This window comes from Pseudorasbora parva, chromosome 22, assembly GCF_024679245.1.
Source record: "Pseudorasbora parva isolate DD20220531a chromosome 22, ASM2467924v1, whole genome shotgun sequence".
In the NCBI taxonomy this organism is placed as follows: Eukaryota; Metazoa; Chordata; class Actinopteri; order Cypriniformes; family Gobionidae; genus Pseudorasbora; species Pseudorasbora parva.
The window spans coordinates 5,837,477-5,865,055 of NC_090193.1; the positions used below are offsets into that span (position 1 = coordinate 5,837,477).

General features: G+C 37.2%; 2 protein-coding genes across 3 annotated transcripts in view; both read right to left on the reverse strand.

Moving 5' to 3' along the window:
• The window catches only part of mapk14b (mitogen-activated protein kinase 14b), a 47,970-nt gene extending 33,405 nt beyond the window's left edge, over positions 1 to 14,565 (reverse strand). Inside the window, exons 1-3 of one of the 2 annotated variants that reach the window (XM_067432036.1) lie at positions 14,153 to 14,565; positions 3,107 to 3,236; positions 494 to 552 (exon numbers count right to left, since the gene is read on the reverse strand). In XM_067432036.1, coding sequence (XP_067288137.1) covers positions 494 to 552; positions 3,107 to 3,236; positions 14,153 to 14,271 — 308 coding nt within the window. In that variant the 5' untranslated portion in view covers positions 14,272 to 14,565. The remainder of the gene's footprint in view (positions 1 to 493; positions 553 to 3,106; positions 3,237 to 14,152) is intronic. The other variant, XM_067432035.1, reaches the window with a different exon arrangement.
• Positions 14,566 to 19,049: 4,484 nt separating this feature from the next.
• tmem167b (transmembrane protein 167B) lies at positions 19,050 to 22,494 on the reverse strand. Its single transcript, XM_067431050.1, has 3 exons — positions 22,357 to 22,494; positions 20,557 to 20,688; positions 19,050 to 20,481 (listed from the first exon to the last, which is right to left on the reverse strand). Exons 1-3 carry the CDS (start codon positions 22,364 to 22,366, stop codon positions 20,399 to 20,401), a joined length of 225 nt encoding a protein of 74 aa, XP_067287151.1. The 5' UTR covers positions 22,367 to 22,494; the 3' UTR covers positions 19,050 to 20,398.
• Between the last annotated feature and the right edge of the window lie 5,085 nt (positions 22,495 to 27,579).

A 27,579-nucleotide genomic window follows, 5' to 3' on the forward strand; every position in this document is an offset into this window, starting at 1 on the left:
AGGCCCTTCGACACACACTGCATCATCAGGGCTACATCTAATTAAGCTTTTATAGAGCAATGCAGGGTTGTGCAGTGGAGACACCTACACGGCGAATAATTAGATGGGACTGAACACAACTACGCCTGAGTGATTATTGCAGTGTGCCACTTTATCCTCCATTATTCTTTTTCTCACTGTGGCTCAGAATCCACAGACCTGCCATCCATAATGCCACGCAGAACATGCCCTATTCACTTTTCCTGGAACAAGCGCAGGCGAGAGGGAAAGAGTAGATAAACTGAGCGTTCTGGATGCAGGGATGAAATCAAATAAGTTGACAACTATATTCTGAAGAGCCTGCTATGAACTATAAAACTGTTTTCCATGTTTCAGAAGTGGCGCGATGGCAAGTGCAAGGTGCGAAATGAGCCTGATAGGACGAAAATGCTTCATATTAACGCCTCATCAGGTTCATCTGAGGCCACCGTTTAGAAATGAACCAAATACTCACACGTCATTGAATGCTTCTAGAGTGGTAGCGGGCGAGAAAACATCTAGAAGACCAATTACCTGCAACAAAGACAAAAGTCATAGATAATTAGTCTGAATCATGGCAACATTTGAAGACATAAAGACTGGGCCGTTTATCATTTAAAGAAGTGTTTTTGCTCTATTCCATGAGTGTACACTTCAACTGAGTACACATACTGAACAAATTGTATTGTAAACACATTATACAAGAAAATAAGCTGCGCTTCATCATGTAATGACTGAAGTTGTTTTCTTGCTGTTGGTAAGCATGCGGCCCACTGCGGTTCCCCTCAAAGGAAACAGCACACAGAGTGAGAGGTGTTGCTTCCACTTGTGAGCATCCTATGTGAAACTCATGTATATTTTGTGTGGGCATCCCCTTAATCTCGCTCAATCGCTCGCTCTCTCTGCAGGAGGAGAAAAACGTGCATTTCATTCTGGTTAAACTGTTGATGCACTTCTGCCCATGGTAATGTTCATGTAACTTGGCCATCGTTGGCTGTCAGTGACGACCGTTAATTACACAACTGTTCAAAGAGGTAGACAAAACGCATTTTGAAAAAAGTCTCTGTATTTGATCAAAAACATCAAAAGTAATATAAAAAAAATACAATTAAAAATAAATGTTTTCTCTTTTAATATATTTTAAAATATAATTTATTCCTGTGATGCAAAGCTGAATTTTCAGCATCATTACTCCAGTCTTCACATGATCCTTCAGAAATCATTCTTTTGATTGAGATCTGGGAAATTTGGAGGCCAAGTCAACATCTCAAACTCTTTATTGTGCTCCTCAAACCATTCCTGAACCATTTTTGCTTTGTGGCAGGAGCATTATCCTGCTGAAAGAGCCACAGCCACCAGAGAATACCGTTTCCATGAAAGGGTGTTCATGGTCTTCAACAATGCTTAGGTAGGTGGTACGTGTCAAAAGTAACATCCACATGGATGGAGGACCCCAGGTTTCCCAGCAGAACATTGCCCAAAGCATCACACTGCCTCCGCCAGCTTGGCTTCTTCCCTTAGTGCATCCTGGTGCCATGTGTTCCCCAGGTAAGCCACACACATGCAGCCGGCCATCCACGTGATGTAAAAGAACAAGTCTTCCATTGCTCAATGGTCCAGTTCTGATGCTCATGTGCCACTGTTGGAGGTGGTCAGGGGTCAGCATGTGCACCCTGACTGGTCTGCGTCTGTGCAGCCCCATACACAACAAACTGCGATGCAAGGTGTATTCTGACACCTTTCTATCAGAACCAGCATTTACTTCTTGAACAACTTGATCTGCAGAAGCTCGTCTGTTTGACTGGAGCACACGGGCCAGCCTTCGCTCTGCACGTGCATCAATGAGCCTTGGCCGCCCATGACCCTGTGGCCGGATCTCCACTGTTCCTTCCTTGGATCACTTTTGATAGATACTGACCACTGCAGACCGGGAACAGCCCACAAGAGTCGCAGTTTTTGAGATGCTCGTTCTAGCCATCACAATTTTGCCCTTGTCAAACTCGCTTTTAACACATCAACTTTAAGGACAAAATGTTCACTTGCTGCCTAATATATCCCACCCACAATCAGGTGCCGTGATGAAGAGATATTCAGTGTTATTCACTTCACCTGTCGGTGGTCATAATGTTATGCCTGATTGGTGTGTGTTTACAGTTCATTTTGATCATATTTCAAAACTTGCAGCTTGCATGCCGTATGCCAGTTGTTGCCACTGGTCACAATATAAAAAAGGTGATTGATGTTTGAAGAGCGGATCTGTTCAGGGATTTGAGCGTTATTAAACATTAACATCTGTGAGAGACAGACAGACAGACAGACAGACAGACAGACAGACAGACAGACAGACAGACAGACAGACAGACAGACAGACAGACAGACAGACAGACAAGACAGGGCACACTAATCTGCGTGTGAGCAGGAAAATAGAGAGAGATAGAGAGAGATACAGAGCGAGTAGGTGGCTGTGATCCATAGAGTTTCACCCACGCTCAAACAGAGGCAGCACAGATTTGTGGACTCAGGCCAAAAGGCAAAAAATATTATGCGTGTTTTTTTCTATGCAAAAACATGGTGAGTGCCTTGACACCAGCAGGCAAATAAGCACATCGCACAGGAACTACTGCATGCCTGCTGAAAAACAGCAACTCTTAAATGCACTTTTGTCCTTTGGCCTAGGCATTTTGATAAAAGATCAAACTTTTATTGTTTTAAAAAACGAATGAATTCATAACAAAACTAAATAAGACACGTGGAACACAACACATACATTATGCGTTTATGATCTTGCAGAGAACGCAGCACATACATTAATGGTGCACAATCTCTCCCCACTCCCTCATTAACTCGCAGACAACAATCAATAGAGTTTCATAAAGCACAGATGAATCCCCACTGGGATCTGTGCTGGCAGACGATGTGAGGTTGCTTTAATAGTCAGAAAGTGGAAGCAGAGGAAAGCACCGATTATGAGGAAAAGAGCCGTATACGGGGTATTAGTGTAAGAACTTCAGAAATACAGTAAGCAGTACACCACCCTGTCAAAAGAGGGTGAAAAAAGAGCTGCAGAAGCGCAGGTTAAATATCTTACATTCTCGTGTTTCATGTGTTTCAGCAGCCGCAGTTCTCTGTATGTGCGCTTGGCATGGATGATGGACTGGAAGGGCCGGGACAGCTTCTTGACTGCGATCCTCAGGCCTGACTTTGCGTCTAATGCAGAGCTGTGGAAAAACGAACACCATATTATGGATTCGATCAACATCGCAGACCACAAGATTGCAGGAAACTCCTAGTTTCACAAGCAATGAAATTGTAGGAAAGAAACACATTCCTAAAATGCTAGAATTATAAGATAATTCGAAATGGAATAAATGGTTTTATAAGCATGAAATGCTCCATTACCATAGTAAAAGAGATATGTTTCATACAGCAAGAATAAGAACAAGAATTATCATATGCAAACTAGATTTGTGTCAACCCCCCTTTTCGTGCAAACTACTTTTCACAGCCATCTAAATTTAATAACACTCCGAAAGTTTGGAAAAAACCTTAAATATCAGCATCCTTCCCCTCTCAGCTCCTGAAGTGACAGAAAAATATAGTGGAAAGACTTATCCTTGCTATAAGCAATTGTCCAATTTTATATAATATGCCTCTGCACATACATGGACATCCACTCACCTAAAGGATTATTAGGAACACCATACTAATACTGTGTTTGACCCCCTTTCCCCTTCAGAACTGCCTTAATTCTACGTGGCATTGATTCAACAAGAGGTGCTGAAAGCAATCTTTAGAAATGTTGGCCCATATTGATAGGATAGCATCTTGCAGTTGATGGAGATTTGTGGGATGCACATCCAGGGCACGAAGCTCCCGTTCCACCACATCCCAAAGATGCTCTATTGGGTTGAGATCTGGTGACTCCGAGTGATTTTCTCAGGCATTTTTGAGGCGCTCTCCTGAACGCTGGGTTTTGATGGCCGTGCCACACTGGAGACTTGGAAGTAAACGCCTACAGCTAGGATTGGATAAGATTTGCATAAAATGGTGTGGGCCATTTTAGTTCAGTAAACTCATTGTCATGTTCAAGAAACCAATTTGAAATGATTCGAGCTTTGTGACATGGTGCATTATCGTGCTGGAAGTAGCCATCAGAGGATGGGTACATGGTGGTCATAAAGGAATGGACATGGTCAGAAACAATGCTCAGGTAGGCCGTGGCATTTAAACGATGCCCAATTAGCTCTAAAGGGGCCTAAAGTGTGCCAAGAAAACATCCCCCACACCATTACACCACCACCACCAGCCTGCACAGTGGTAACAAGGCATGATGGATCCATGTTCTCATTCTGTTTACGCAAAATTCTGACTCTACCATCTGAATGTCTCAACAGAAATCGAGACTCATCAGACCAGGGAACATTTTTCCAGTCTTCAACCGTCCAATTTTGGTGAGCTTGTGCATATTGTATCCTCTTTTTCCTATTTGTAGTGGAGATGAGTGGTACCCGGTGGGGTCTTCTGCTGTTGTAGCCCATCCGCCTCAAGGTTGTTTGTGTTGTGGCTTCACAAATGCTTTTCTGCATACCTCGGTTGTAACAAGGTAACGGTTATTTCAGTCAAAGTTGCTCTTCTATCAGCTTGAATTATTCGGCCCATTCTCCTCTGACCTCTAGCATCAACAAGGCTAATGTTTTTAGACTAATGAGAAAGTTTTGAGTTCTGAAACTTACAAGATATTTGTAGTACAATAACAGCTTACATGTCACAATATCAAGGAAAGTTTGATTTTTTTCAATTCATGACCTGAATGTAAGTGAACAAAAACAGCTGAGAAAGAATATTATATATATTATAGATCAGTGTAATCAGTCTTAAAGTGACAGCAGCCTAATATTCCTGCTGTAGTCTATCATTAATATAAATACAACTAAAGACAAAGAGAAAATCACTCACTGCTCCTAACAGCCACTTTTGTAACTTTAATTTTGTATTTATACATTTTGTATTTTGTTCACACATGGAAGACTATAGAGCGTTTTTTGTATTTAAAGGTTCAGTCTGTAAATGTAGCAGCATTTAGTGGAGAGATTCTGAATTGCACAATATTTTGATTTTTTTAAAATATTTTTATACATTATACGCACAATGTTTTTTAAAATATATCTGAAAGGTTACTGAAAAAAACTCAGATGAATGCAGGCTATATGGCAGCTGTAATTTTCAGATTTCTACAAATCTGAAAACTGCTGTAATCTGGTAATGGTTATGCATTTACATGACATACATAATAAGAATGTGCCCATGTACATGAACATCAGGTTATTCATGTACATGTATCACAAAAGATCTGCTCAATTCACAAAGCTTGGGTAAGAAACTGGTCATCATACCAAACAGTCTCCGGCCCCAATTCTGTTTTCCAAGTAAGCTTTGGAACAATGGAAGTGCAGTAACCATGGCGGCCCAGGCTGCTGCGGTCAGGAGAGACAACAGGCTTTCCAGGAAGTGTAAGTAGGCCAGTCTCACAGATGGAAGGAGCCTAAGTTTCTTGCACTATTAGCATCCTCCAAAGAACACACCTCGCCAAAGCGTCTTCCCGCCCAGACAAATAACACACTGTCACAGACAAACCCACAAGACACCATAATGGAAAGAATAGCCATTTACAGTACAACAAACATGCACTCTAAAATAAATCAGCTAGGATTGTGGTGTATGCAAGTACACTGCCGGTCAAAAATTTTGATTTTAAAGGGGGGGGTGAAACACTCAGTTTCAGTCAATCTCATGTCAATCTTGAGTACCTATAGAGTAGTATTGCATCCTTCATATCTCCGAAAAGTCTTTAGTTTTATTATATTTATAAAAGAAATATGGGCTGTGCCGAGTCTTTCCGGAAAAAACGAGCGCCTGGAGGTGTATCGTGTGGGCGGAGCTAAAGAATGACGAATGCGCACAAAGCGGTGACGTCCTCAAGCATGGAGAAACCCATGGCTATTTCAGCTAATAGATATATGATCCAGAATCAGATCCGGAGGCTGAAATAAATTGAACAGGAGCAACAGCAACAGCAGGACGTCCGTCTCTGTGGTATGTACTGTATTTAGTGGCCTGTCAACATTTGTGTGTGTTTACTCGCAGTTTATGAGGACATGATTCAGTTTATGGACTATTGTATGCGACTAAATCTTAGCAGTAGCAAGCAAAACGGTTTTGCACGTCAGACTAGTGTAACGTTATACATAGAACAACAATGGAGTAACCGTTAGCGCATTTGAATGACGAAGCACGCGATCGTGTCGTTTACTGATGTTTACTCGCGCGACGATAGCCGACAGCACAGACATTTGAAGCAGTTTTACTCACCGGCTGCTTCCAAAGCAGGACCGAACCTTTATCGCTGGGACCGCTCCGTCAAAAACACACTTCTTTGGTATGATTTGGTGAAGTCCTGTGACAGCAGTGACCGTGGAGATCCACTTTGCGACGCGACTGAAGCGATGTTGCGAAGCTTCCCGTCATTTCTGCGTTCAAATCGGTTCAAATGCAGCGCTGCCTTCCCGGAATGCTGTGCTGAAGCGTTGACGTCGCTCGACATCACCCATAGGAATAAAGTGGAGCGCGGCGCCTGGATCGCCTGGATCTGCAGCTGAGAGACTGTTTACGGCCGTGCATTTCCTCTCTCGCTCTAGTCACGCGCGCGCACCCTACCGGGAGAAGAGCCCGTACAGCCCATACAAGGACCTTCCGTTCTATTAACGTCAAGCCGAGGCATACTCAAAAAAAACTCTCCGAAACTTGTGAGAAACCGGGAGGAGTATTTTTAACACAGAAATACTCCATCAAACGTCCAACATTAGGTTTTGAAACTTTGTCTATGTTTAGTATGGGAATCCAAGTCTTTAACAGTGTAAAAAGCTCAGTATGCATAAAACAGCATTTCACCCCCCCTTTAACTGTTTTCAAAGAAGCCTCTTATGCTCACGGGTCACAAAAGCTGCATTTATTTGATCAAAAACACAAAATAAAAACAGTAATATTGTGAATATTATTTGAATATATTTAAAAACATGTTTTTATTTTCTTGCTGCAATTCTAATGAGAAATACGAAAGTAATATTAAACTGGGGCAAAACTTTTGTAAGCATAAAATAAATTAAATATTAATTGAAAAAATAATAATAAGTATACCTTGGCAATAAACTGAAATATAAAGTTACTAAAATTACCAACTGGGGGAAATAATTAAACTGAAACAAACATAAATGAAACCTAATTTTTTATTAATATAATATTAATTAATTAATATAATATTAATTAATTAATATATATATATATATATATATATATATATATATATATATATATATATATATATATATATATATATATATATATATATATAAATTAATATAATATATATATATATATATATATATATATATATATATATATATATATAGTAATAAAATTACAAGCACATAAATGAATACATTAAGGTAAAATTAACATGGAAAGCAAAAATAACAGCTAATTCCACATATCAGAAAAATAAAATAAAAAAAATAAACATTAATAACCACAAATATACAAGCTAAAAAAATGGTTTAATGTTGGTTAAAGCTTCAGTTATTACATCAAAAATACATTAAAACATTGTAAACTATCATCATTTAAATGAATTTATTTAGCCTTTACGGGATTGTACATAGATCCCACCCTTGGAAAAATGTGTGGCCACACAGGAAAATATGCAAATTTATGTGACGCAAAAGTATTGACAGGACTTATTAAGATAAATCACGCTCAGTACAGTTTTGACAGACACACAATGCCAGCGCTGAGGTCTAAATCCATACGGCTTTAATGTTGAGTCTTGTAGTAATGTTTCTCTTCTCTTACATAACGACCTGAGCATGACTCAAACTAGCTGAACGGGAGTACTAGGCATAGCCGAACCCTCTCCACTGCAGACGCTAATGGGTGTGGTGTTTATGGGAGATATCTACTTACAAGCATTGTGAACAGACATTAGGAACAGTTAGCGATTGATAAGTAAGCAACGGCTGAGGCTTTCTGCTGAAACAGAAGACAGCACAGCGGTACAGGACTGGTGTTCTTCATGCATGCTGGGTCTAACCCAAAAGAAAGATCTAGCAGAGCGAGTCGAGCCAATGACTCAGTGCTGATTGTGAAACATGGGAAACCACCACAGAGCACAGGAAAAGTCCCATTTCTCTAGGAAACACTAATGTAGCGCGTACTGGACAGAGATTAGTATTTAGAGAGCATTGTGAAGCCTCAGGTTTTCCTATGTAATAACTCAAACCATGAACAGCCTATGAACATTCATAGATCATCAGAAGTTTTATTTTTTTAATACTGCAGTCCATATCGATAGCATATTTAAGTCCAACTTGAATGCTCCTCGTCGAGAGGTGGTCCTTGTGTGTCCAAAATTGACTGAAAACAGCAGTAAGACAGTCAGCAACTCAGGATGTTGGTTGTCCGAGTTAGCAACAGTAACTAAGGGAGGCGGGGCTTACCAATAAGTCAATTCGATTACGATTATCATCTCAACGGTTCGATTCGATATCAATTTTCAATATTACTGCACAATTTTGTCAATGAGTAAAACCAAAGCAGTCAGAATTAACTCCTTTTTACTTCATCTGCTCCAAGAAAGTGCACTTCCTGAATGAAGCAAATATCAAACACGACTTAAGACTGAACACAGCAGATGACAGGAGCATTTAGAAATACTAGTAAATACTAAAAGTGCATGTAACTGTCAAGTGGCGTACACACTCAGACACACGCTCGCACTGTAAAATGTTAAAATAGTGGATGTCTACTCACTTTTGTGTTTTGCCTTCAATTTGACGCTAGCGTGACAAGTGCATATGCGACGAATAGGGCTGGGCAAAAAATAGATTTTTTGAATAATCGTTTTTTCAAATATTGTCGATTCAAAATCGATTTTTAAAGTCCACGAATCTATTTTTTCCCATATTTATTTCCGCAAACATTGAACATTTATTAATGTAAATCCAATTACTAGTCTTCTCCAGTAGATGTCATTTGCCTCGATGTTACAAAGGAGCGAGAGGAGCGCCTGTCATTCATTCATTCGGTGCTTAAAGGGAGGCTTCCGGTGCGTATTTGTAATAAATCTATATTCATTGAGTTGAATCGAGACACAAATCAAGAATTGAATTTGAAAATTGAATCAAGAATTGAGAGCTAATTGAATTGGAACATCTGAATCGATACTAAGCCCAAGCGACGAATGACAGCAAAGAAACATCGGCAGGCTATAATTGATTATGGTCAATTACTGCACTGATGCAGAATCATCCACGTCTAACGATTCATTTCAACACTCCTTATAACAGGTGGACACGTGCTCGGTGAATCAGCTGTTACAAGAGTAAGCTAAACATGACGCCTCTGTCGACTGTGCTTAAACTTAAAAATCCTTAAGTAAAATTACTTGGTCTCTGTAATATTACTTGGTCAGCAGAATGTGGCTATAAACACCAAAAGTAATTGACTATTTTTCTTTTTATAAAACACAGTAAAGCATTTTCAATTGGAGTCTTTAAACTCATTTTTTGTTACTTTCATTAATGGAGGAAAAGTATTTTATTGAACCCAGAATGTGCCTTTAACACAGTAGCAAGGGAGAAAGTTGTGGCTTCAGTTCGTCCTTGTCTAGATCATGAAGAAATTGTGTCAAGAAAAACAAACTCCAGCAAAACAGGACCGAAGTAGGCCAAAGGAGTTTCCAAACAAGAGAGCCATGAGTCAACCGCTGCGTTCCTCCTGCCCTGCACCAGATCGCAAATAGCTCTAATTGAATGAGTGAAGAAACAAACTGACATTGTGCTTTTGTTCTGCTGGGTGATAAACAACACTGTTCTTCACTCACATTAAAAAAGACATCCATGTTTTACAGATGGATTTTCCCTTGGATTCAGCCACTCCAAGAGAAACTCCCAATTTTCCAGAGCGCTGCAGTCAGAATCCAGATCTTTCCTGCAAACAGCAAGACTTGTGACCTCAACAGTGTAGGACGTTTGCAAACATTCAGAGCCTGGAATTTTATTACATTTCTGTGCATCTCATAGACTCGAAATTCCACTGGTGCTCCAACAAAACACACCTCTAACAATCAAATGATCAGCATCACGCTGCACAACATCAATATGACATTATATATATATATATAATATATATTATATATATATATATATATATATATATATATATATATATATATATATATATATATATATATATATAAAATGGATGAATAAAAAGTCTGTATGTAGTTTCAAATTATATCTTTATATTGGCGACACTTTTTCATAATTTGGATGACTGCAATCTTAGTGTGCTTTCACACCTACCTTGTTTGGTCCGGATTTTCGGACTTTTCAGTTTGGTACGAACCAAGATTACAGGTGTGAAACCTCCCCCGGACCATGGTCCGGACCAAACAGACGAAATTTGGTCCGACGAAAAGAGGTAGTCTCGGTCCGGACCAAACAGAACAAAGGTTCGGTTCGTTTCTTGTGTGAAAGCATTTTCTGTATAGTTCGGACTTTCAGACCATTTACAGGAAGTTCTGGTGTAGGATTAGTGAAAAAACACAGATTAAACTCACAGCACACGTGAGCAGCAGTGATCGCGCAGCATTTTAACCAGAACCGCTTGTGTAGCCTACTCATGTCAGCTCGCGTGAACAGCGTGCTCTTCTTGACTATATGAGTTTCGGTTTATTTATGAGACCGCTCCAGTTCATGTGCGACGCAAATGATCACTCCGTCACGGGATGTCTGCTATATTATTTATTTAAGCTTATTTATTAAATTCAGGCAAACGATGAAACATTTATTAAAATTACGATACAAAAAAAAAGCTTTCTACAAAACAAATCTTAAGTGGTCAAAATTATTTCTGACTCGATGTCTTTGACATATATTGCACATCTGTGCACGTTTCATAATCAATATAGCCTAGATGAAATTTAAGATTTTGTGAACTGGTTCCATTTTAGAACTGGTTTCAAATTTCCGAGAAACGGTTATTTGATAAACATGCATTTTGATTACGCTTATTAGTGTTGCACGATATACCAGTACTCGAAAAGTATTGCGATACCCTGCAATTGCAAACGGTGCGATATGGACTTTTATTAGTACTTTAAGGAGCACTCTAAAAATGGCTGTACACGTTCACTACAGACATCTCCGACTGTGTTTACCTGAATACTCGCCAGACCATGCAATTTTACATATTTTTGACCATTCAAACCCACATAATAATCCGCGAAAGAACTGAATGGCGATCACATGTTTATTGAGTGAAAGGCGTGTGCGCACGCTTCAGGTCAGAGTCCGGCAGCGTGAGCACGTCCCACGCCGTGCATTTTCTTCTCATGCGCGCATATTTCTGTTGCTTTCTCTGTCATGCGTTGGGCGTATATATTTAACTCTTCTACTTCCAATCAGGGGCGGAGCCAGACGATGTAAACATTCAGGGCTTAGCCCAAACCTAGGGGGGTCCGGGGGCATACTCCCCCGGGGAGATATTTTTTCCATTTACATCAGCTAAATGCACTATTTTTCAGGCTTTTTGAGATAATAGAATGCCTAAAAATCTATATACTATCTGGGAAAATTATGTTACTCAGTAAAAAAAAAAAAGGTGCTTAAGCCCCGAATGTTTGTATTTAGGTTTCATAGGTTTGAAAGTTCATAGGTTTATCTCTTGCATGTATAGAAATTATGAGAAAAAGAATTATGAAAGTTCCCTTTATTTTTCAGCGCATTTGTTTTACAATCTTTGGCAATAACTGTTATAGGAATAATATTATAATTATATTGTCAATCTATGGTATATGCTTCTGGGGAATATATCAATGTTTTAAATAATCGTGTTTAACAACAGTCGCGACCTACATTTTTTCCTGTTCAAGAAGCCATTTCACTCAGGTGTGAATGTAACAATAGTGAAGAAAAAACTTTCGTTTCATGCCGACTTTAAGGCGGTTCTCGTGACAGGGTTATAAAAAGTGACTTTATATACACACAACATGACAGACAGAGTGCTTCCGGTATGCCTAGAAACACGTGGCAGGGGTTTTGCAGGTTCGAGCAGGACCGGGAATGATTGACAGTCAACAGACTTGAACTGCTTGATTTTCCAGACTGAAATGTCCTGGGAACACACACAATGGAGCGCTATTTATATCCCTGACAGAGGACACCGCTAGGACAGGATCCGCCCACATTATTAGGGACTGTCCAGGAAAATGAAAGAGACCAGAATGAACCATCCTGCAGATGTCAGCAGCATTCAAAGCAACGCTGGCTTTTCCTTCCTAAAACCCCCTGAACCACACGGCAAATGTTTTGCTCAACATTAGCCCAACACGCATCCCGATACGAGCACAATCAAAGCATTTCCTGCAGAGGTTTGATAGAGTGTTGAGTGCCACTGTAAAATCTGGGTCTTGAAGGAAAACAACTAAATCTAGACTTCTGGAGTAGCTGGTGTAAATGATGTAATATTTAGCACAGGTTTCTAACAGGAGTCCTCACAAGCATGACTAACCCAGCTCAGTGGTGAGGAGACCACCTAATCCTGGAATTATGAGTCAGAGTGACTTCATCCTGTCCTCATGGTCCGACTCCTTCAGCCTTCAGGCCTTCACTCCACATGCAGCCATCCAATCAATGCACAGAGACTTAAATATTATTTTAATTAATTATTTTTGGCTCACCTAAATTTCTCTCACAAAGTAGTTTTTGTTTTTTTAGAGCTAGCTGACACTACTACTTTATTCTTTATATCTATATTATTCATGAAAATTATTTATTAAAAATAAATTTAAAAAATAGATTTTTATGCATGATTGACTTTTTATTTCAAATGGTCAGGTCAATAACATATCCACAACTGATTTAATTACATTAACTATTTTTATTGATTTTGTACAAAATAATAACTAACTAAAAATAGTAAAAAATATTGTATATTATTCGATAACTTAAATATGAATCATATCTTATTATATATTACTTTTATGTATTCATACATTACTTTCATACATTTAACTTATACAAATATAATGTAATCTCTTTTTTTGTAGTGGAAACATGGCTTAAACTAGCTAATTCAATAAATGTCACCTTGCTAACTGGTTACACAATACTTTGGTAGCATTAGCATAGCACTTGCTGAATGAGGATTACACATAACATATGCTTTATTCTGATCTATACTCGTCGCCATGATGGTAACCCCCCCAAAACCCCAACATAACAGAAACTCTTCAAAACTAAACTACTAAATCTCCACCTTAACATTTATCTTGCACCAAAAAAAAACTAAAATAACAATGAAGTTTGGCATTTCATCTCCCTTTTGAGTGTCATGGCAAAGCATGCTGGGAAATAGAGATCCCAGCCCAGTTTCGGTTAAATTAAAGTTCATAAAACTCCAAAACAATGAAACAGTTCAGATTACATCAGATGTGTCCGTTTTGAGAACTCAAAAGAAAAGGAAAGTTCTAAATACTCATAAAAGTTAATTTGATTGAACTCATTTGTGTAATTTGAGTTGGCTCTACTCAAACTAAATTCATTAGGTAAAATGCAAACCTAATATGCATTATGACTTATCAAATTATCAAATCTGCAAACACACAAAAAAAAAAACACTTAGAGATTAAGCCTGCAGCTTCTCTAGAGTGTGACACAGACTCCTGTCCACTTTCATTGTATGCTCATTTGATTCGTGCAAAGTAAGCCAAATAATGCTGACCAGTGCGTATCTCTCACACACGCATGCATTATGTCCATTGCCAACATACAGCACTGACATCCCGACAGTGACTTCTGCAAAGCTGCAACAACAACAAAAAATCTAATGCAATCATATTAAGAGTGCAAGTCCGTTCTCGTGTTGCAAAGAGTAGTTTTTGGCTCAACTTGCACTGCTGCAACATGACTCTACAAACACACCTAATAAACACATTGTGGATCAAACGCAAGAGGCCCGAGCGGCCAGATCTTGTTATGCAAGAGCTTTACGCATGATATTATCCAGTGTAGATATTTACCATACGGATCCATACGCTCCCGAACCGACGGGCGACAAATTCTGGTACCGCTCCGGCACCTCCCATATGGTCTTATTGAGCTCCTGTCGATAGAAAGTCGGTCTCTCCTTCTGGGACATTCCTGTAGAGGAGTGGAAACTTCTGCGCTGCTCTCCTGATCTCAGTGCCTCGATATAAACAAAAAAAAAACTAACTAAACAAAAGCGCAACCTCCGCGTTCACAGTTCTGTGCCCGTGCATCAGAGGACATCAGTCAAATGCATCGGCGCGCGCGCTGAAGATCGTGCACTAACTCCAACTCTGATCCTTGAGGAGTCACTGGGTGGCAAAGCGTGAGATTTCTTGTGCGATTTTCTTTGCTTTTTTTTTCTTCTGTTACAGGTTCTCCTCTGACGAACACGCTTGACGTCACTGCATATGGGCAACTCTCGGGACTTCGCCACAAACCTCGCGAGAACGAGAACATTTTGTTTATTATAATTGAAAAGTATTTATATAAGCAACAGAAAACTTTTTATATTACGTGATCATTAAAATAAAAAATAAAGATATGAAAATTAAAATATAAGAAAAGTGTAAAGTAGTTTCCTTTAATATGCACATCAATAGATATTGGAGGCAGTTTATGGAACTACCCTAGCAACAATGTTAATAAATATAAATGTTTATCTTTTTCTGTTGAAATGTATTATATTTTCAGAAGTCAGTTTAGAACAACAGTTAACGATTAGATGCGTTCTTTTGATACTTTTCAAGAATAGAAATTCTAAATATTTATATTTATATAATATTAAAACTATATATTTAATGCAATACAAATATTTTGTAAGACAGTGTTTCCAATAGTAGTCTAATAATAATAATAATAATAATAATAGTAAAAATAAATAAATAAATAAATAAATAAATAAATAACGCGAATCATCACAAATGTAGATCACAAACGGTATGATTGGGTCATCATTTAAAACCGTTGAGAAAAGTAACAGTTACCACATGACGACGTTGCTTGCTTTTGGCGCGCCATGGCCAGAAACTTTAGGTAAACTTTTACCGTTGAATTGGTTAATAATGATACACTTATTTTGTTCTTAGATTTCTAGATACAGTAGATTTGGCATTTGATACAGTAGAGGATGCCTTTATGTATAATGCTTAACCTCATAAGACCCTGGGGGAAAAAGGTTGAATTTATTATATTTATTTATAAGAAAGCATAAGAAACAAATACTAGATATTTTGTTTTGTTTTGAAAAGTGTAATTTTATTAATTTTATGTTATTTCCTCGTATGTACACACACCAGGACTTATGTTCAACAAATAAAATAACAATTTATAGGCAAAATCTATGGATTTTTTTTCCATTCACCAATCAATTTTTAGGTTTCATGTTTTTTTTTTTTTTACCACACTTTGTTTAAAGATGATTCTCAACTAGGCTATGTGGGTAAAATAAGTTTTCCCATTCAGTGCAACATCAAACACGGTCTCTAATTTGCATATGCGTTCTAATATATCTAATATTCTTTAGGAATACTTATATGTAATTTCTTTCCCTAGTCTCTTGTTGTGTCTCCCAGAATGCCTGATAAACATAAGTCCCTGTGTCTGAGGTCATGTATAAAGTCAATGCCCTGTTTCAGAACAGAAAGTCACATTTTGATAATAAACCCAATAAAATTTCCCTGAGATGTTGATTTATAACAAACAATTAATCAGATTTAAATGATAATTACAAAATATTATCATATTTCCATAAGAGTGCTAGACAGGTAGACAAACTGTGGTTTTACCATAGTAGACCGTCCTTATACCCTTTGTGTGCGATGGAAAATCTGAAGAAACGTCCATTTCTAAATCTTCGATTCAAAACACTGACCGCTGAGGACATCTGCTGGTCAAACACAGGTAAATGCAAACGAAAACCTGGAAACAAAATGCTTCGGATGTTACTTTCAGAACAAGGGTGCGTTAATCTTAAAATTATTTAAATAAACAGTTAATAAAACATACAATTGTATTTATGTTTTAATTGTATTTATGGCCTATATATCTTGAAAAAAATCGACATCGCAATTTGGAGCCAAGTGAGTTTCTAAACATGATGGGATACTACTAGGGTGGGTTTTGTGCGTGTTCAGCATTTTTAAAACATGGGACAGTCTTGCACGCTTGCACCCTAATTGAATTATTTGTATTACAAATCTTTATATTGCTATGAATGCAATACAGTGAATGACAGCCGTCTGTGGTGGTCTCCCAGTGGCTTACATTATTGTCATTTTAAACAAAAGATAATATCTGTAGACAATAAGATAATATATGTCTGAAAATCATACTTTTGTCTTACATTTCATAATAAGTTCAGACAAGTTCAGTACAGACTCATTTTCCATTAGTTTATTTTTATTAAATTAATTGCAAGTATTATGGGTGATTTAAGGCCACAAAGGATTCATCTGATGTATCCTTCAAAACAGGCCGACTGAAGAACACAAAACGAAGGCTGCCTTGCAAGGATCCTATAAACTGAGATGGCCTTTAGTGACTTTTTATAATGTGGTAGCCGAGATATGCAGCCTTCAGGACAGAGCCTTCTGTCCAGAGTGGCAGACGTTACACTTCATCATACGCCATTGCTAGCTTCTACGTCAAATGAGATCCGCCGATGTTTATGTCAAGAACGTGACCATATAATATTGAACATAACATGAAATGAATAATTATTTGTAGTTAAAAAAAAAAAAAAAACTCTCCTTGTTCGCTTGGGCACCCATGTTTAGGGCCCTATGAAATCCATTTTATTTTTCAAATTCCTTTTTTTCTTTTTTAATTCTTTTGGACTCCATTTTAATGGTTAAATCAAATTTTAGTAATCAAAAAAGCATTTCTAATTCATTTAAATCATTAAACTTATACAATTTAACATCAGTTTATTAAAAGTTGAACACAAAATTACTTGTTTTTAGGCCCCATGACATAGATACTTTTTATTTTTTATTCTGTTTAGTTTACCTGATTCTGTGTTTTCTGTTTTAAGTTTCCTTGATTCCATTTGAATGGTTTAATTAAATTGGAATAATCCTGTCAAATTAATTGAATAAAAAACAATTTTACAATTTTATTTTTAAGTATTTCTTTGAAAGGTTTCCTACCCAGAAATGTTGTGTGTAGAACATTTGAACCCAAGCATCTGCACCATTTACTCACTCAGAGACACGCAGAATTCATATTTAAATACTCTTCGCATTTTAACATTCACAGACACTATCTATATCATGATTTATATAGACTATAAATCTATATACAAACCCGATTCCAAAAAAGTTGGGACACTGTACAAATTGTGAATAAAAAAAAGAATGCAATAATTAACACATATCATAAAATTATATTTTATTCACAATATAATATAGATAATATATCAAATGTTGAAAGTGAGACATTTTGAAATGTCATGCCAAATATTGGCTCATTTTGGATTTCATGAGAGCTACACATTCCAAAAAAGTTAAATGTACATATAAGGAACAGCCGGAGGACCAATTTGCAACTTATTAGGTAAACTGGCAACATGATTGGGTATAAAAAGAGCCTCTCAGAGTGGCAGTGTCTCTCAGAAGTCAAGATGGGCAGAGGATCACCAATTCCCCCAATGCTGCAGCGAAAAATAGTGGAGCAATATCAGAAAGGAATTTCTCAGAGAAAAATTGCAAATAGTTTGAAGTTATCATCATCTACAGTGCATAATATCATCCAAAGTTTCAGAGAATCTGGAACAATCTCTGTCTGTAAGGGTCATGGACAGAAAACCATACTAGATGCCCGTGATCTTTGGGGCCTTAGACGGCACTGCATCACATACAGGAATGATACTGGGATGGAAATCACAACATGGGCTCAGGAATACTTCCAGAAAACTTGTCATGAACACAAACCAACGTGACTCGTACATATATCTCAACAGTTATACTCTTTTCAAGGTCTAGCCACATCATTGGATGATTCTGATTGGCTCAAAGAAAATAGACAGTCATGGTAAATTTCCACACATTGTCAGTTAATTAGATGCATTTGTCCAGAGATCACTTGTTGAAGTTTTCACCCCAGAATTAGGCCCGCAGTGACCTTCCAGGTCTGGAGCAGGCGCCAGCGTGTCCAGAACAACATACCGTCACTCTCCTGCCCGTTGGTCACCTTCAACACTTATCTTTAACACAGAATACTGCACACATACACAGACACACAGTCTCTCCGCGGTTGGAGTTGGTTGAGCTCCAGAAAGTTTCCTAAAACATGCTGATAATATGCGCTTTCTCTCAGTGAGAGTACAGACAATTGTACAGGCAATATTCTTCTTGATTCTTTAATGTTTCAGTAAAAGGAAAGGAATAAAATATAATAAAAATGAAAGACAAATCCATATTGCATCTCTTTTAAGCTGGGCTAAGCGAGTAACCACTGTTACTGCACTCCTGGCATGTTAGGGGTGTGTGATACATCCAAATCCAAACACACGTTTAGCGACACATCACACATCCCTAAGCCAGACCAGTCACTCCTCAGAGAACAAATACAAAGTTTAAGGAAGAAACACACCATCAGTGGTTCTCCTGATTAAGTAATAATAACGGGAAAGAATCATTAAAAATCATTATAATAATATAGGAGGATAAATATTGACTACGGCTTTGATTATGAATTGAAATCTGTGATACATATACACAGGTATATTGAAGCGGCAGTGGATTTCAGAATCCAGCGTTTCACTATGCAATTAGTTCATTTTGAGGGAGTAACACAATATTGTAAAGGTAACCTCCCCTACACTGGAGTATATTGGTTATATATGAACAAGAAAACCATCACACTTCACAAACGTCACACATGCTAGTATTGTGTTGCATAGGGTTTTTTTTATCAATTGTTTATTATGTTCACAAATATGAACATCCAACAAATATCATTTTGTATAGAACAGTATTAGAGGACGACAGCACATTTACAGGCCGAATGAAAAGTTTTAGTGATAGAGGATAGTTTTCGGTATACTTCAGTACATGAAGAAATGATACGCTTTAGGGCACACAACTGAATGCAGAAATAGCTTGGCATGTACACTTTTGTGCTGTGTAAGAGACAAAACGGCACCAACAAGAGAGAAGGGGGTATATACATTTAGCATCCTGAGGCTATATTACAGAAACGTTCAATCTTAATTATTGACGTAATATTTGATAAGGTTAAATTATATGATTACTAAACAGGAAGGATAAGACTAAGTTTGGAACCTGAAACCCTCGTCTGAATGTTAAAGATTTACATTGTAGTGTATTTTGTCATTGCATGTCCATTTAGAAAAGAGGGGCATCTATGTCAGTTATTGTGGTTTATCTTTATACATGTCCATTTAGCGGTGCATTTATCAAATGACACGAACAGAAACGTGTCCTCAGAATGCGATCACATGGTGTGGGTCGTTCCCGCCATGTTCTAATTACAGTAATTATAAGGTTTCAACTTGTAAAAAGAGTTCCTCATAGAGCTCGTAATAACTTGTAAGATAGGACTTTTCTGAGAGCTCTGTACCACATTTATCTAGGAGTGGATAGTGTTGCCATAAATATCCATAATTCCCAGTCCAAGGACATGAACAGTCAGGAAAAAGTCTATGTCTATAGAACGTTATCATTACAATTAATAAACTAAATGACTTTTAACGTTTCCTTTTCAATATATATATCCCATTTTTACTGTTTTACATCATTTTCCCATGCTGCAAACAATAGGTCTTTATAAACATTTGGGATAACTTGAGTATAGCCAATTATGACAACAACTTAAAGATTTTTAAAAAAACATATATTCAATAATAGTACAAGATAACATTGTTTCTACCGTCTTTACTGTACCCCCATAAGCCCAAGCGAAGCATGTGCATGTCTGAGAGAACAACAACAAAAAGAAGTGAAGTTTGAGTCCCTACTTAGGTGCTCCATTTCTGGCAGAAATGACCACTTAACCCTGATCTACGACTGAATCTCTCCCCCATCCCCCCCACCCCCCACCCAAATCCAATCTTCAGTTAAACATTTACAAATATGGAAAGCAGGTCCTGAACCAGTGTTAAGCTGCAGGTGGACTCAGGTCTCTGGGCGTCTTCTTCAGGAGCGGGCGATATCTGCCAGCACTGCATTTCTATCGGCTTTCCATAGTCCATTGTCCAAGAGACAGATTCAGCCAGGTCATTTTAGGAAGATCAGGTAAAATGCCATACACAAACAGGACGCCGCCACAGCAATGTGAAGCCGTGTGCCGATCACTGCAGCTACAGAGAAAACAGACATCACTGAGCATCCCTGCAGGAGAACGATCCTCAATGCAGATCCCACAGGTCACTTACCTTTGTAAAATACGCCCCAGACGCCCTTCTTCTCAGACAAGAGCCAGCTGTTAAGACGAGGGACCTTCTTCAGGTACGCACACGTGCAAACGAAAAGAAGTCCGAATACAAGAATGCCGTCGAAAGAGTACACTGTGAATACAGAGAACACGATTAACCCCCAAGCATTTTAAAAAGAAATGTTCTTTTACATTAGCTAGACCTTGTTACTAAAAGCTTTTTTTTAATAACATTATTATATTATAATGGTAACACTCTACAAAAAGGTTTAATTTGTTATCATTAGTGTATTAACTAACAATGAGCAATACATTTGCGGCAGTATTTATTAATTTTTGTTAACGTTAGTTAATACAAATCCAGCTATTCATTGATTGTTCACGTTAGTTCACAGTGAATGCTAACAAATACAACTTTTGATTTTAATAGTGTATTAAATGTTGAAATTAACATTAACAAAGATTAATAAATGCTGTAGATGTGCAGTTCATGTTAACTAATGAAACCTTATTGTAAAGTGCTACCATTATAATACAAACGAAACTAATATAATAGGTTATTTATATAGTGATTATTAAATAAAATACATTATGGTTGCTTGAGATGTTTTTATTTATTATTTTTTGAAAGTAGTCTTGGTTTCACTTTATTTTAAGGTTTCATTGTTACAGTGTAATTATATATTTAGTACTGAGTAATATTAATTAGCTATATGTACTAACTATAGGGTTAGGGTTGATTTGCTTTATTTGTACGGTTGAGGGTTATTTGCATGTAATTATGCATAATATTTTTGTTATTACTATGGCAAATGCATTTAATATATGTAACAAGGGCACTGTAAAATAAAGTGTTACCAAAGTATGCTCATCAAACCTGCATTTATTTGATCAAAAATACAGAAATATTATTGCAAAATTATGGATGAATAAAAATGTATAAAATCATTTAACATTAATAAAACCCCATCCTTTCTGAATAAAGTTATTCATTTCTTTCAGCGAAAAAAAAGAAAGAAAACCAATTACTGACCCCAAACTTTTGAATGGTAGTGTATTGTTACAAAATATTTTTATTTTTTACTTTTTATTCATCAAAGAATTCTGGAAAAAAAAGATTTATAAAGAAAATTCAGCTTTGCATCACAAAAATAAATTATACTTTAAAGTAGCCTACATTAAAACAGAAACCCATTATTTTTCCCTGTATTTTTGCATGTTTGTTAATGCTTGATTTAATTCAAAAACATAAAAAAGTAATGTTTTCTATTCCATTATCACAACATGTTCCTTCTAGGCAACAAATACATTTCTTTATTAATAACAATTTAACAATATTGATAAATGTATAGGTCATAAACATTCCTGCTTTTCATGGGAAGAAAAATAACAATCATAGAGTTTAATGCAGCATGTTTGTAGTGTTTTTGAATGGAATTGAGTTTCAGTGATGTTGTTTCATCATTCGAATGCTGATGATATTCAAGCTGAGGAATGTTGGTGTGTGTATTGCTGCTAGAGATCACTGTATGACTAAAGCTGTTAAGTTCATCTTGCTAGCTACAATAGTAATTCACTTGGCACTTGGTTGAATTAGCCGGTTAGTATGGTGATGCGATTCAATAAAAGCTTTTAGTGATGTTAAATGTTAAACCAGCTGCGGTCCTTCAAGAGCCACGTCCACGTCCACACACACACAGACACACACACACACACACAGCTGACTGACAGCATTCATCGCTATCTGACGTGTAAAAGAGCCCCAGGCAGTTCCCCTCACAGCACGAGTTTATTAACATACCGTTTGTCATATTTGCAGCTTTTAAATCCCGAGATGAGATGAAGCGCAAGTTGACAACTCTCTTTTATTTACTGTCTTCATCAGTTCCGCGTAAACAGCACAGGCTTTCCGGCTACCACGGAATTATGGGAAATCACCATACAGATTAAAAGTCTCTCTCTCTCTCTCTCTCTCTCTCTCTCTCTCTCTCTCTCTCTCTCTCTCTCTCTCTCTCTCTCTCTCTCTCTCTCTCTCTCTCTCTCTCTCTCTCTCTCTCTCTCTCTCTCTCTCTCTCTCTCTCTCTCTCTCTCTCTCTCTCTCTCTCTCTCTCTCAATAAATAAATAAATAAATAAATAAATAAATAAATAAATAAATAAATAAATAAATGAATAATATTCGTATAATAAAAATGTGTCTTGTATTATTATTATTATATTTTATGTATAATGTTTTGTTTTATAATTTAATATTTTTTTATTACTCTTAGGCATGAACTTTTAAACTTTTATTAATTTTATTTTTTTCAGACGTCCACTTGACATTATGTTTTGTCATTATACAGTGAAAACACAAAAGACTGTGTGTATTTAACATACAAATTAATAAAATGTTATCAAATCATGCTAAAACAATAAAATATATACAAAAAATATATAATACAGCAAACATTATTGAGTTTGCCCTGTTCGATTGATTTACCCTTGTTAGCTGACAATTCTGAATGTGTTTAAAATGGTCAAATACATACAAATACATTTTTGATGTAATGTGTAAAGTAACACATTAGCCTACAAGTAACATGCATTAACCAGATCACTTTTTTGATGTAACAAGTAAAGTAAAGCATAAAGACTGTGTTTGGGTCCTCAACCCAAAGTCTCAGAGCAGTTTGTGATAATAGTAAACATTTTTTGTTTCACATAATAATATACATAATATTATATTATATATAAAATATGCATTTGTTTATTGTACAATTGATTGCAAATATAAATGATTGTTAACTCTTTACTAAGTAAAGCTCACAACTATACACAACTAATATAGCAAAATTGTGAAAAGAGCAGTTGTTTTCTTGATAATCATTAACAGATCATGTCAAGTGTCTGCTGATGATTTGAACAGGGTGTACTGCAGCAAGCCCATAGATGTGGTGCTGCTTACGATCCTCAGCTGATTTAAAGACTTTAATGTGATATTTTGAAATTAATGCTGAATGTGTTTAGTTTTCCCCAGCCATCTCTACTCATCCTGCAGATCCTGGCCGGGTCTTCTCTGCGACAGTGCTCTAGTTGGCAGGAGAAATGAACCATAAGGTGCGCTCAGCTGTCGTCTGACAGTACAGTACTATTGGCATGTTTTATTTGTATGTGTCCATCCTAATGCCAGTGCCACATTACAATGTGGATTATTAGTATTAAGACTTCCGTCGTGGCAAAACTGTTCACATGGCCTTTAAAAAAAATCAACGAATCTTGTTCCACATGCTAAACTTCAGTGACGCATTGCTGCCACATACATATGATTGTTTTCCACTCAATTATGTCATTATATTAATCAATCACCTTTATTTATATAGTGCTTTTACAATCACGATTGTGTCAAAGCAGCTTCACGGTGACAATATCGCAACAAAATCTGATTTGGCTGTACAGTCGCTCTGGACAAAACAGTGATGTTATCAGCGTATTTAAATTTATCATTTGGCAACAATGTTGGCAGATCGGTATTATAGTTTATAGAATTAAATAAGACCTAATTAATTAATTTTATTTGTATATTTAGTTGAATAACTTTTATATTCAATAATTTTAGTGTCCCCAACTGAGCAAGCCAAACCAAAGGCGACAGGGGAAAGGAACTAAAACTCCATCAGGGCATGATAATAAACCTTGGGAGAAACCAGACTCAGTCCGGGTGCCAGTTCTCTTCTGGCCTATTATTAACAGTGTATGATTATTATTCTGGCAACCTTACAGGTCAGAAATCATATTAGATCAGAATATTCGAAATATCTGGGTATCACGCAAGAGACAGGTTTTTTTTGGGATGGCCCGCCAATTACACTATGAATACATGAAAGATTGGAGTTATTGCGCCGAAGACGGGTTTATTAAAAACTCTGTTAACTTATATAATAACGAGATGTTATGTCATTTTAACGACATCTTTTCTCATGATAATCTGATGTTAGGAGGTTGACCAAAAGTTATTTTTTTTGTTTGGTGTTGAGACAAAAGTATATGCTATGAAGTATTGATTTATTGGTCTTTTTGTTTAAGGGAAATAAGCAATTAAAGGATAAAAGGGATTTAAGAAATAAGAACGGTAAGTTCCATGTCTATTGTTATGATAAATTAATTTAAACTATTTGCAAATAATATACACTATTGCCAAAAGTTTTGGGACGTCTGCCTTTACTTGCTTGCACATGAACTTTAATGTCATCCCATTCTTAAGGGTTGGGTTTAATATGGAGTCGTCCCACCCTTTGCAGCTATAACAGCTTCAGCTCTTCTGGGAAGGCTTTCCACAAGGTTTAGGAGTGTGTTTATGGGAATTTTTGACCATTCTTCTAGAAGTGCATTTGTGAGGTCAGGCACTGATGTTGGACGAGAAGGCCTGGCTCTCAGTCTGCTCTAATTCATCCCAAAGGTGATCTATCAGGTTGAGCTCAGGACTCTGGGCAGGCCAGTCAAGTTGCATAATGCGGCACTGGCATCTCCAGCGGCCAGGGACTTTCACAAGCAGCACATGCCGCTGGATATATATTTTGATTTAATTAAATTTTTTATTTTATAAACTGCATTTCAACAAAATAACATTAGCAACCACAGCAGACTACTATCATTTGTAAGCAATTTATCATAAATTGTGTTAATAAAGCTATGAGTTCTCCATTACATCGAAAGCTAAAATGTTTCTGTGTGTGTGTGCGTGCATATATATATATATATATATATATATATATATATATATATATATATATATATATATATATATATATATATATATATATATATATATATATATATATATATATATATATATATCCATCAAGAAGTCTCAATATCACTTTAATGTTTCAGGGCTTACAAAATGAATAGCGTTAATTGCAAATGCTTGTGAAACAGATTGAGAATCTGGAATCTGAGGCAAATGCGTCGGAGGAGGACCAAATACAAGCTGTGATGTACCAGTCCTGTCTATGCTATTATTCCAGCAGATGAGTGTTCAGACATTGACAGGGTTTGAAGTTGATGTAGGACATTTGTGAGAGATGCTCATGATTCTGACATTCATCAGTGTTGCGATGAAGCTGCTGGGACTGCTTCCAGCAAACTACATGTGTTTCTGCTGTGGGATCCCTGGACATCACATTAAACACTGCCCAGCCAATGGGGTAACTGGGCTTTCAGAGATCACCGCTGTTGTGAACTTGAGCTCTTTTGCCCATTAGTCTGCAGAGTTTGAATGTCACTGGTGAATTCACAGGACCAGCGTTTTGCTCCTGGTAAACGTTTACAGAAATGCTCAGGGATTCCTCGTAGTTTTCTGGTGGCAGTGACAGAAAGGGAGATAACTGCCTTCAATGACATAAACTAACTGGTGAAAAAATATTTGAAGTGTAATTTTATTGTTTAGTATGTCTCGCGTCCATTAGTAAACACAGAGGGGCGGCTATACTGGGACCGGTCACCGGGGGAAGATCGAGGAGCGAAAGCTTCAGGTTCTGAGAGGGGCACTGCAGGCTTGGTCCATCCCGGTCACCCATTCCAGAATCCTCACCAGAGAGGGGACAGGATGTGAGACGAAAACGGCCCCGCTCCAGATCTCCTCTAGATCGGACTATAAAGTAGAAGAGACCACGGCACTGAGAAAGAGACTTCCAGCCCTGCATTGGAGAAACATCAAGCTCTTTATAAGCTTTTCAACACATCTGGACAGGGCTGGCAGTACTGTGAGAATAATGTTCTTCGACAAAAGGCTGAAGAAGCTAATTAAGAAGGCAGCCTTTGTCATTGGTGTGGATCTGGACAATTTTGTGGTTGTTACAGACAGGAGAATAATATAATTTATCAAGCTGTTGACCATCACAAACAATACCTCACACTCCTTCCATGACATGGTTGCTGGAATGAGAAGTACATTCAGCAACCGACTGATCCAGCCACGGTGCAACAGAGAACCTTACAGAAGGTAATTTACGCCTACGGCTGTGAGACTTTACAATTCGTCTACCCTGTGTCGAGGCATCATTCACTTTTTAGGAATTCGATCACTACATCAATTGTATAACTGTACTTAATGCAGATAATTATCAGACATTAAATGTGCATTACTGCTTTTATTGATTTACCGGTTTTACATATATTCATTTTATTTTTATTTATTTTATTTCTTAACCTTAAACAAGATGTGCAACAATTACAGTTTTCCAGGTTTCTTATTTATTGTATGTGTATAATACGTTTTTGTGTGAACTGTGAGTACTTTACTGTCTTCCAATTGGGATTAATGAAGTACTACTACTACTAGCCTACTACTATTTTTTATAACCAGTCATATTTTTACTGGTCAATTTTTCAATTGCATTTATAATGGATATAACAGACATTTTAAAATAAAATACTGTAGCCTATTCTGTAGACAAGTTTTAAACTTAAAATTCTTAGATTGTACTGCGTTTACATTGTCAGCACACATTACTAGTCTTGTGAACAATTACAATGATAATCTTAAAAGGAGTAGGCCTAGTTCACTTTAAAATGAAAATTAGCCGCAGGTTACCTGACCCTCAGGCCATCGAGGTGTATATGACTTTCTTGTTTCAGACCAATACAATCTGAGTTATATTATCAAATATCATGATGCTTCCCAGCTTTATAATAGCATTCTTCAAATTGAGTTTGAAGCTCAAAAAGTGCATTCATCCAAAATAAATGTTCTCCACACGGCTCCGGGGGGTTAATAAAGGGTTGCGTTGGATTAAATTGGTTCAATGCCATTCACAAATCCTCTCCTGTGGCCTCATGGGACAGTAAAGTGTTCATCGTATGCACACTTCAGAATCTCGCCGGAATTAGTAGGTCATCTGGGAACTTTTTGTGTACAATTTTAGTAATGTGACTTCGGACATACCGGTACATATTTTGTCACATTTGATTTTCCGCCTACTTTATAGTAGGGAAGTATGCGATGTTTTGGATGTAGCCAATGTCAGTTTGAAGCTTTGAGCAGAA

Coding starts and splice junctions, on each gene's coding strand:
- tmem167b (XM_067431050.1), bottom strand. Junction 20,482..20,556: donor CTGGGGCGTATTTTACAAAG/GTAAGTGACCTG, acceptor TTTTCTCTGTAG/CTGCAGTGATCGGCACACGG.